Source organism: Falco peregrinus, chromosome 4 (assembly GCF_023634155.1).
Source record: "Falco peregrinus isolate bFalPer1 chromosome 4, bFalPer1.pri, whole genome shotgun sequence".
Classification (NCBI taxonomy): Eukaryota; Metazoa; Chordata; class Aves; order Falconiformes; family Falconidae; genus Falco; species Falco peregrinus.
Window position 1 is genome coordinate 95,068,927 of NC_073724.1, and position 12,030 is coordinate 95,080,956.

Consider the following 12,030-nt stretch of genomic DNA (forward strand, 5'->3'; position numbering starts at 1 on the left):
TGCAGAGGTATCCAGGCGCCTTACTACCTCCAAACCCTAGGGCCTTGTCGGCCTCTGATCACCTCCCTCCCCAGAGACCGCCCGCCTCAGCCGCCCTCAGCGCCTCCGCGCAGGGGCGAGGCTTAGGAGCCCGCCTCTCCCGTCTCCATGGCGACGCCGCGAGTCGCTTCCCGCCCTCAACCTAACCCACCTTGTCGCCATGGCTACTGCCCCGCCCCTTCCGGGAGCGACTCGGAAGCGGCGGGGCGGAAGCGGCCGGGGGCGCTGCGGTGGGCTGAGGCGGGGGCGGATGAGCGGGCGGCGGGGGCCGCTGTGCGGGGGCAGGTCCCCGCGGGAGGCCGGCAAGGTAACGGCGTTCGGCGTCACGGGTCTCCCCCGCCCGCGCCGGGGAGGGGGCTGTGGGTCGGATGGCGGCGGTCCCCTGCGCCTGGGCGGGCCGCGGGAACCGGGGGCCTGGCCTGCGCTCTTTGGCCCGGCCGCAGCGCGGCCTCGCGGCTCGGCCCGGCCCGTTCCGGCCGGCTGCTGCGGCCGGTGGCTCCGTGCAGTCGCTCTCCGCCCTCGCAGGTAGGCCCGTGTCCGCGGGGGCGGCGGCAGCCCCGACGGGCGCGGAGGTGCGGTTGCCCCGGGCGCCTGCCTGGCGGGGCTCGGCGGGACGGTTACGGCAGGGCCCGGGCGGAGCGGGCTGCGGGACTTGCACCTGCCGCCTCGCTGGCAGGCACACGGGGGCTCCCGGTCTCTTGTTCCTGGGAGCTGGCTCTAGCGGGAGCTGGGCGGAGAGGCTGCTCGGGGAGCAGCTGGGCTGCGGGACGGCACGCATGGACACCCCCCGGCAGTCCGTGCAGGCTCCTTTTCGCCCACCTTGCAGGGAGCTCCGAGCCATTCTCTGCGGGTTGGTTGGTTGTTTTGTTTTGTTGGGTTTTTTTCCCCTCACTGAAATTGATTTCACGCTGAAATAGTTGAGTAAGGTTTAGGCGTGTGAGGTAGCAGGCCTATGTAATCTGAAATCTACGAAGGTGTTTGCCAAAGCCAAGGCTGCTGTGGAATATAGCTGCAACAGAAATATTTCTACAAATGAAAATTATGTGCGGTGGAATTTCTGAACTGAACGTTTCAAGCGTAGTGAGGCACTGTAATATTCAAATGTAAAAGTAAAAAATTGAATTTTCACATCTTTTCATTGGGAATGGTATGACCAACAGGACTTAAAGACTGTTTTTTTTAGCTGTTTTTTTCTTCATAAAACTGTAGCTGAATTTAAGAATGAAATGGCGTGGGGACATAGTATCTGAAGGCAAGGACATCTAAGGAACGTGGTAGTGCTGTACAAACTTCATTCAGTTCATAATTGACAGACTGCTGTGAGTCAGTATTACACTAACATCTCAAAATAGTGCTAGAAGGCACCGCTGGTGGAGGTGTTGTCTATGCAATAATACCTTAAGAAAAGCAAAATGAGAAACCTAATGGGGTATGTTAAATATTCTGGTTGCTTGCCGTTAAATGTTTTAGCCTTCTTCGCATCTGTGGACATGATATTTAGGGTGTCAAGGTAGACTGCTGCAATAGAGAGAAGCACTTGGCTATATAATGTTATTTATATGCTTATTGTTAGTTTACTGTTTAATATAACTAATGTAAAATGATTGTCCAAAATGGTAGTAGTAGTCATTAGAACAGGAACCTCTGCACTTAAACTGAATGGAACTTTTTTGTTTCTGTTTTGGGAGAAAAGGTTAGTATGCAAATGAGATTCAAGTAAAATTAACCACTGAAAATGTTGTATTTACATAAAATGCTTATTTAGTTTTAGTGACGCTTTTCCTCTCTGATTTTTTTCAGTACCCCAAGTGTGACCATAAAATATGATTGTTTGCCTGCTGCACCGAACTTAAAGTACTACTTTTGCCATTTCATCACCTGGCTTCAACTACAATGGTAAGTTCTGATTCAGACAATACATTTTCAGATCCTTTTGCTCCAGTCTGCTAGTTGGCTGGCTGATGAGGAGAATGCTATTCATGTTTCACATTTGCTTAAAAAAAAATTACTTTGCTTGTCGCTCCTCAGTTCTGATACTTCTTTTTTCAGCAATGTCTTCCTTCATAGCTTGTGAGTATTTATAAACATTTAGTCACTGTCTGGTGCATCATAGGAATTATCGTATAAAACTAATGGCATGTTTTCAGTCAGGACTGGTGTTAGATAGTTGAGTATGTATAGATCCAGCCTCCACATAGTATTCTTCTATTCACAGGTGATAATACAGTCATGGACTTTTACCTCATGTCAAGCATTCAGTGAATTGAATGTCTGAAATCATGCAGTTATCCACTAGACTTATATAGAAACCATGAGTATTTGACATTTTCTTATAAAATCCTAGACACCTGAAAATGTAAATGTTCTGTGGTGGCAGGTTCTAATGAGCAACAGCACATAATTAAGTGCTTTCCTTCCCCCCACCACCCCCTGAGAACAAGTAAGAAGTTTTGTATTGGAGACACTGTAGTTGAATGGTAAAAGGCCTGAGGTTTTTGGTGTGTATTTCTTTGTTGTTACTGTAATATGTTTTTCATCCCTGAATTCTATTCTAATGTATGAAATAAATGGTACTGCCACGTATTGGACATGGCTCACATGCCTTCTGTTCCTCAAGGTTTGAATAAAGGTATTTACTTTCACAGACAGCTGATAGGGACGGGTTAAACTGAGGAAACCACACAAACATATAAGTGGGAAGAAGTACCTATTACAAATGTTTCTAAGCTTTTCAGAAGGGTGGAGGATTCTCCATAACACTCCTCTGTGTCTTTTGAATAGCATAGCCCATTTAAAAGGTCTAGCTGTGTGGGTTATGTGTACATTGTTTTTTTAAGTAATTTTTTCTTACTGTTGTTAAGAGCTTGTCACCAATACAGTCTTAAGGAATTTATCCATCTGCCACTGAAGTAAATGCATTGCATCTCCTGACTTACCTGGAGCTGAATCAAGCCCTAAGCATTCTCCTACGAGCTTTGGTTCTTAGTATTGTCCTGTCTCTCCTCCCTGCTCCAAATCAGTTTCATTGTCTGGTTCATTTAGCAGCTGCACATTATTCCTGTATAAAGTAGGTGTCAGAGCTAAAGTGCCAGAGAAGGAACGTTAGGGGCCAAGGGAGACATGGTCTTTTTTTGACACTGGTGTTTGTTTATTCTGATTTGAAATACATGTCAAGTTTTAGTCTAAGAACTCATTGTTATCTATGAAGTTAGTTGTTCTTCTTGAAATAATGAAAATGTCTTCTTGAAGTGAAGGACATTCCAAAGGAGCAAAATCCGTTAAAGTAAATGTTACTGAGTATACTGTGCTATGGGATATAGATGAGCTTTTGCAGATTTTGGTATGTTGTCCTAGGTTTTGGCATACTTTTTTACCTGCATCGGAGGAAATCCGGAGTGGAGGCTGTATTTGTTTCTTAGCTGCATAAGGTGTTAGGTGTAGAAACAGTAAGAAAACCTTCTCAGGTTGTGCACAGAAGTTACATACTGAGCACAAAATGTTCAGTTCCATTTTGTAGAAAAATAAGTGTACTGATACTTAGGCACCAGTGTCTGAAAACCAAATGTTTTCTTCCTGGACAACCATTCAGGGATACTTTGGCTAGTCTTTCTGTTGAATTAGTAGCCAGCTTAAGAAATGAGAACAGATTTTCTACTTGTTATCTCTAATTGTTTGGGTTACTATTTATTATTAATTTTATTACATGTGATTTCTATTCCTACTTTTCTAATTGCCTTTTGTTGTTCTAAGACTTCCTAATTTAGGCAAAACCTTGCAAGTGTAGACACAGTAGTGGGATTAATTACTGTTGATGCAATTAAATGAATTAAGTTTAGTATGTGCTGAAGAATGTTTGAGCCCATCTTCTAACTATAAATTCATATCAGTAGTAATAGTTGTTGTGGTGGTTTTTATGTATGAGAATGTTACACAGTTAATAGACTTTCTGAAAGAAAACCTTTGTAATTCTTGCAGCAACAAGCTTTGGAACTGGCATTGGATCGTGCAGAGGTAAGGAGTAACTAAGTTATTTATTTGCACGTAGTATATTCGTCTCACAGAGTTAAGAAAATAACTGTTTTTATTTCTCCTGAAAAGCAGTGGAGAGGCATGTTGTGTAAATGCATATACGTGTATATAAATAATCACCCATACATGTAGCACTGACTTTGCAAAATTCTCACCAAAATTGCTGTGTCATGTATTTGTCTTTTATCTGTTGTACTGAGAACATCATCAGGTGCAATGATGATAGAGTATGCAGGACTTTGGTTTTCCTTTCAAACCAGCAAATCTGTGTGCTGTGAAATAAGCAGAGCTGTACAGAGACAGCTGGCAGAAATATATGGCAAAATCCTGGGGTTTTTTTTAAGAGTAGCCCAGTTAGAACGAAGAGGCAATGTCCTTCCTGTTCATGTTCTTTCATGCTGACATCTGATAACAATGGTCACCTTGAACCCTATTATGGGGAATATGTGTTTCTGAGGGAGAACCTCTCCATTGAAATTCTGAACTAAGCTGTTAATAAAAAGACATGAGAGAGTTGAAAAAAACTTGTTAGAATATAAGCTACGTTCAAGGTAGGATGGTATCTTTCTTCTTTTTTAATTGTAGCTTTAAATGTACATGAGTTTTCTTCTGTATAGAACTGTGTATTATAAATACAAGTGTAAATGCAAGAGCCAAGAGGGAAAATTAAACTTCCTGAAGCTGGTTTTATTGAGTACTTGATTTGTAAATGTTGTTGTACCAGTACACACGAATTTGATTGTATGTTACCATGTTAACTTCAGTAGCATTAAGTAGTACTACTTAGATAATGCTACTACAGTAGTGTTATCTACTACTGTAATTACAAAATAAGAATGTAAAATCAAGATTTTGTGTGAAATTCATATCATAGCCATGAAATGCAGTGTTTCACAGCTAAATTGAGCTGTCTTCTTGTTGATGACTGTAACATACACCAGATCATGTTAAGTAAACTTTTGAAAAGTTTTTTTTAAATAATTTTCTGTATACATAGAACACTGGTAATGATCAAAAGTTGCATGGTAGCTAGCATTAAATTTCTTTGTAATATATGTTATTTTTTGGTTTACTTTTCTCTTCTAGTATATCATTGAAAGTGCCCGTCAGAGACCTCCCAAAAGAAAGTATTTATCCGGTGGAAGGTAGTAAGAGTTTCAGTATGTAGTTTTTAAATAGCATTTCATTGGTTTAATTTTGGTTACATTTTAAGCTTTTTTCATTTCAGAAAATCTGTATTTCAAAAACTCTATGATTTATATATAGAAGAATGTGAAAAAGAGCCTGAGATAAAGGTAAGTGGAAATTGCCAAGAAGCTTTCTGAACTTGCCTGTTTAGACAGCAATGAAAAATACTTTTCTCAATTTCACTTAGTTCCTTTGTGGGGGGGAAAAAAAATAAACTCTAGTTACTGTAATAGTTACCTAAGGCTAAGACTACAGGAGTAATTATTATAACATTTGTGAACTAAATTGTGTTATTTAATGGCATCATTTAGTTCAGCTTGAAATAAAAACAGGGTGATGGGAGGGCCAATGACTACCTGGTAACTGTAAATCTGTTTTTAAAGGTAATGAAGTAGAATGCTGGCAGAGGGTTTTAAAGATTGTGCTCTTGAGATGCTTTTCTATGCATGAAAAGGAGAATTTCAACAGAATGAGAGGTGTATCTAACAGGATTATCGTTACTATTAAAATAGCGAGTGATAGAATATGAATAGTGAAGCCCAGACTGGCTTGAGTGACGTCCATTTTGACTTAAGCCTATGTCACTGAACTCAGTTGTGGTCAACCTCAGGGCCAGTGTTCATGCCACATGCATTGCTGTCAGTACTACTGTTTCAGAATCAATTGCTTAGTGTGACTGCCATGTGAAAAAATGTGGAGAACTTTTTATAATTTGTACTTTATTGTAAATTTAGACTTCTTTCTTGGATAACTAATGAACTACTAAGCCGTTTTCTGACATTTTTTCATAATGTTAGCAAAGAAGCTCAGACAGACTTGGCCGCAAATTAAGTTGTAAAAGGCACGAGCTACTGTGCTAAACTGTGAATATCAAATGGAATGAGAAGAGGAAGCTGTGGAATCTGCTGTATTGCTGCTTCCCAAGGAAGTAAAAACCAATGAGAAGACAAATGAGAATGAGAGAGCAGTTACTGAGCACCTGTAATTATTTTTTGTGATTCTGCTGTAGTTGGTTTTGTTTAGCATATGATGCTGATTCAAATCGCAAATGTAAGGTATGTTGTGGTTTAACCCCAGCTAGCAACTAAGTATCATGCAGCCACTTGCTCATTTCTCCCTCTCCCGGTGGAATGGGGAGAATTGGAAAAAAAAAAAAGTAAGACCTGTGGGTTGAGGTAAGAACAGTTTAATCATTGAAAAAAAGGAAAATATAGTAACAGTAATTGTAATGAAAAGGGAGACAAAAACAAGAGAGAGGAATAAAACCCTAGAAAACCAAGTGATGCACAATATAATTGCTCGCCACCCCACTGACTGATGCCCAGCCAGACTGATCCTTCAGCAGTGATCGGGGCCCACCCTGCAGCCATCCTTCCCTGGTTTATATACTGAGCATGATGTTCTATGGCATGGAATATCCCTTTGGGCAGTTTGGGTCAGCTGTCCTCTCTCTGCTCCCTCCTGACTTGTGCACCTGCTCACTGGCAGAGCATGAGAAACTGAAAGGTCGTTGATTTAGCTTAAGCACTACTTAGCAACAACTAAAACATCAGTGTGTTATCAACATTATTCTGGTACTAAATGCAAAACGCAGCACTGTACCAGCTACTAAGAAGAAAATTTACTCTATCCCAGCTGAAACCAGGACAGGTATTAGGTAAATTACAGGCTTGAAAATGTGTAACATGAATAGTGCGTGGCTAACAAAATATTTGAGCAGCAGGGAGAAGACTGGGCTTGCTAGACTGGAATCTAGAAAACCACAGGATTTTAATGTGATAATTGTTGCTAAACTAGAAGGCACTCGGCAAACTTACCCAACTATAATAAAACTAGTAATGACAGTTGCAATACCACAGTAGATTAAGGGAGTTATTGCTATCTAAATTTGAGTAAAAGTTTAAATTATTCTTTATTGAAGGATTGGAAGCTTATTATGAGCTTATCATGAGTGATTAAGAGCCCTTAATCACTGAACTAAGATGTGGATAGTTAGTAGATCTTTTGGTCTTATGTTATGGATTGTAATTATTGGAAATAAGAGAAGCTCAAAGACTGAGGTGTAAAGGTTAACAATAATAGTATTCTGAAACTTCATCCATGAATGTAGGACTGTTTATTTGTCTCTTAATTTGCACAAAAATACCAAAGAAGGAAATAATATTCTGACTAGAATTTGGCCAATGGCTTGAATGTAGCTTAAAGGTTTTAGTGTATAGAACTGTCAAAGTTTCTATTCCAGTATTGCACTGCTTTGATAGTACAGTTTGTAATTGTTATCCATTCAGAAGCAATTTGGAAATTGACACTGAATATTATTTTTGACTCATAACTTTCACCCTTCATCTTAGCTCTTGTAATACTGTATGTTCCTGTCTGTTTTCTACCCTGCAGTTGACTTGGTCACTCATATCATTTTTCTTGGTGTTCTCACAGGGGAGACCAGATTTTCCACAGTAATTCATGAAGTACTAATTAATTATTCATCCTCTCTTAATCTAGCCTTCCCAGCTTTATTAATTCTCAGTCTCTTGTATTTTTGCATATGCACACTACAGGAAGAACTGTGTTGAGGTGATTATCTAGTGCACTTTGTTTCATTTGGGCTCTAGTGTGCAGCATTCCTGTTGAAAGAAATAAAAATCAAAACAATAATTTTGGATGCAGTGTTAAACACAAATGTGGAAATAGACCTGGTGTGTGGGCTGGAAGGATCTATGCTAGACAGGTAAATCTGAGGAGCTCCACTACAAAACAAACAAAAACCAAAAACACCGATCAGTTGCCTCTTCTTAGTTGGTGAATTCTGACAGGTGCAGAATGCAGCTAGCGTCAGTGTGCAAGCGTGAAAACATCTCAGAGTCATCAGAGTTTCAGAACACTTAACAAAAGTCACTTGAGTTTCATGTTGGACTAGTGCAACATTAATAAAGCACAGAGGAGCACTTTTACAGCAAAGTAGCGGATGAGAGGTACACTGGCAGCTGTGGAGAATTAATAATTATGATACATGAATAAACCGAATGGTGCCAGATAACAGTGAGGTTTTTTTTGTTTGCTTTGGTGGGGTTTTTTAGTACTTGATTAATCTTTAATGGTCATGAATGATATGCAGGGTTGGATATATTTGGGAAATTGTGTAAAACGTATTGCATGTGTCATTCTGTTCTTGGAGAAAATGACTTGCATGTGTAAGGGGAGGAAACAACTGACTATAAGAATGCACTTTAAAGCAAAGCCCTCATAAGGGCGAAACAAGCAGACTTCCTTCAGACTACTGTATTTCTGAAGCTTGATCTGCAAAAACTTACCTTAGGTGTTACTTATGAAACTGAAATGTTTTCTTGCCTCCACTACAGCAGCTGCATGGCCCTTGTCTTTGAGCTGCATTAATGCTAGTCTCTATTGGAATGGTGGCCTGAAGATTGACACAGCCAGTTACATCCTAGTGAAAGTATACTTTGAGTTGCAGTCTTCTCAGGATCTGATTTCAGTTCAGCTAGGTCACAAGTGTCTTTAGGCTTCAGTTTATTCCTTGCATTTTTGTAACCAAAAATGATGCTTCCTGAAGTTGTTTCGTTGAGTTGGGGGTTATTTTTCCGTGAATATATACAAAATTCTGGTTTACTTTTTCTGTTTCCTGAAAGAACAATGCTTAACGTTGCTCATGAAGTTATGTTTCAAACAGTAGTTCTGTTGAAGTTGAGACAAAATTGTACCTTCTAAGGTGTATCTTCTATGCATTCGTGAAGTGGTGCTGGGATTAATGAAACATGCCCAAAGCCAAGGGAAAAGAACCTGAGGGGTTGGTTTAGACTTCTGTTTTACAGTGATACAGTAAATAGCTACAAGTGCTTTTTTTTTATAGAGGTGATCTGTTTATTTGAAGGTTTTTTATCAACTTTTCAGTCATAAACATAAGGAGGAAAATCAATTTAAGATGCTGCAGTGAGGGACAAGAAAAGCAGTCGTGATGAAGATAAAATACAATTTTGTGTAACACTAGTACATCATTGGAGGAGTAGGTATTAAAATTAACATTTTGCTCATAGCCAAGGATGGAGGAGTCAAAACCAGCATAAAATCATTACTTCAGTCTTGTTAGGAAAGAGTGCTCACTATTCTTTATTCAGTCGTAGTCATCAGAAGTCACTGGAAGCAAAAGGCATCAGCTCTGCATTCTCCGTGCCACTTCTCAGCCATCACACGGTCATTGCAGTGTGTGTTCAGGAGGGAGGTGTACTGCTTTTCTGTGGATGAAGTCAGGGAGGGTTAAGAGTTTTATCTGAGGTAACAGGGCAGTATAACTGGCTTGGTATCTGAAGTCCTGCAGTTTACTGTGAACAGTTAAGAAATGTGATATACTTCAGGCTGCTCCTTGATCTTTAAAATCTTTCCAGACAAGATCTGAGCTAATACTTAAATCAGCTCTGAGCCAGTATCTCTAATAGCCAGCTCAAAGGAGAAAGTTGATTTTTGTAGTCATAAAGAATATTCATGCTTAGTGAAATGTAACTTTGCTTATTGAAATGTTTGTACTTAAAATGCTAATTTTGCTTCAGTGTCTTGGAGAGGCTTTATATTTTAAAATGTGCTTAGAACGGGTCTTAAGAAGTTCAGGTCATATCAATGCAGTGTCAAAAATAATCTCTGTCCCTTCCTCTTTCCTTTACCTGTCTTCCCCCCTCAACATCCTAACCTCAAAAAATGTGAAATGAGCTGAGGTGGGAAAAAGCTTTTGCCAACTGGCCAAAGTTTTTACTGAACATAAACTAAAAATTAAAAAAATAATTTGTCATTCACCAAATAAATTTAAACTGGAGAGTGATGTGATTAACTCAATTTAATTACATTTAAAATTGAATTACCGTTATATATTTCACTGAGGTGTTTAAGGAGCAGAGGCCTTTCACAAAATAAATCTCATGGCTATTTCTTGCATGCATAGACAAATTTCTGGGGAAAAAAAGATTGTTTATTTAGAAATTCTATGAGTGGTTAATAGTTAATATAAATTATTCAGTGCCTGTACTTTGGATGGAATAATGCCTTTAATTGAATGATCCTTTTTCTTCAGCTCATGAAAATAGTAAAGTTGAATTAGAAATGTTAACAGTATTATTAGTACCAACTTCTAGAAGCAATGCTGATTCTGTCCCAATGATAGAGGAACAGAATTGTTTTCTTTTTTATTTTCTCTTATTTTAAAATATAATTTTAGTATGTATAATGAATTTCTTCTTAACCTCTCTTACATAACCTGATAATCCTTTTTCTAAATTAACTCTTAGAGAATTCTCGTATTTCTTTGTCCTAAATGCATTGCATATTTAAATATGAAAGTACTAATCTATACAACACTGGGAAAAAATACAAAAATATTTACATCAAAAGATGACAGTATCTCAGTAGTAGTTGAGTGTTGGCTTTGCTGTCAGATGGCATTTACCTCAGGCTGCATCATATTGTGTTGAAGTGAAAGCCCAATAGCTATATCCCTTACTCAGCGATGTGTCTGAAAATTGAAGCAGTGCACATGCAGTCTTGGGTTTTGGGGTAGATGTTGAGGGAGGTTAATGGGAATTTTAACTGAAGAAGGTTTTTCATAATAGACTGCATCTCAAGTCTTGTATGGGGAACTGGCTTTCCTGAGCAGTTTCAACCTCTGTTGTTGCCATGTCATGTTTTCCCCCATTCTCCCCTGCTCCTCCAGTTCTTTCCCCATTAGTTCTTCAGGATTTATGTGCTACTTTGTCCTTTTCTTTGTGCTATTTTCCATGATTTCTAAACTGTAAAAGCCAGTAAAATGTAGTCACCATCATTCATGATGTGTGAGGAAGAGTTAACTTTAGGCAATGGTTCTAAAACTAGATAGCAGGAGATGGAATATTTTCTCCTTTTTCTCTGTGTATCTGTTAAAATGATCTGTTGGATTATATTGCTGTGGGATTTTAGGGCTTTGGTTTTGGTCCTTTTCTCTTACTTTGTTCACCTGTAAGTAATGATTCTGTGTTCTGTTGTCTTTGTATCTATGGAAAGATACATTTGTTCAAAAAGCTATAGCTGACTACTACTTAGTTGCAGGTATATGAAATGAGTAGTTGGACAGGTTTAGTAGAGCACTAGGGTTAACTTCCAGTGAATGGCTCCACCCAGACCTGGTATTCAGCTATAAAATCTAGCCTCCAACCAGAAGTTGTAAAATTGTGAGCTCTAGAATTCATTGTTTTAAGGTCTAAGGGTTTTTTTAAAATGTTTAAATTTGTGGGACGTATATGGGGGTCTTTGAAACATACTAATTAGTAATAAAAATCTGTTATATATGGAGAAGATCATCCTTACAATTAAGGGAATAGTCTGTGCAGCTGCTGGATCAGATTTCTTAATTACATTGCCTTGTCTGTATTTGCTGAAACCTTCCAAATGCTGTAATTCAATATTTTAATTCTGGAAAGAAATATCTGCTTCTGTTAGGAATATTTGAGAGAACTAAATATTTTTATTGTTGTTATCAAACAATGTATAAATGATAGTATAAATTATGTTCATGTAAATCTACAGTGCAGTAGTTTCTAATGCTGTAGCATAGGGTCATTCTTATTAACTCTGGTGTCTGTGGACTTATAATTCAAGGTTTGTTTTAATTTAAATGAGTGGGGTTTTTAAAAAAAAATCTGTATCTAAGTATGGATAATAATACATAATGTATGTATCTGCTGAAATGCAGTCCAATTAAATTTAACTGGGCTTGTTCAGATACCTACTTCAACATTA

At 38.9% G+C, this 12,030-nt stretch overlaps 1 protein-coding gene across 13 annotated transcripts in view; it reads left to right on the forward strand.

Moving 5' to 3' along the window:
* Positions 1–220: 220 nt before the first annotated feature.
* The window catches only part of SUPT20H (SPT20 homolog, SAGA complex component), a 37,496-nt gene continuing 25,686 nt past the window's right edge, over positions 221–12,030 (forward strand). For 12 of the 13 annotated variants that reach the window (XM_055802924.1, XM_055802928.1, XM_055802930.1 and 9 more), the window contains exons 1-5: positions 221–346; positions 1,840–1,935; positions 4,015–4,050; positions 5,155–5,213; positions 5,297–5,363. In XM_055802924.1, the coding sequence (XP_055658899.1) occupies positions 1,933–1,935; positions 4,015–4,050; positions 5,155–5,213; positions 5,297–5,363 (165 nt within the window). In that variant the 5' untranslated portion in view covers positions 221–346; positions 1,840–1,932. Of the gene's footprint in view, positions 347–413; positions 565–1,839; positions 1,936–4,014; positions 4,051–5,154; positions 5,214–5,296; positions 5,364–12,030 lie in introns of those variants that run through there. The other variant, XM_055802925.1, reaches the window with a different exon arrangement.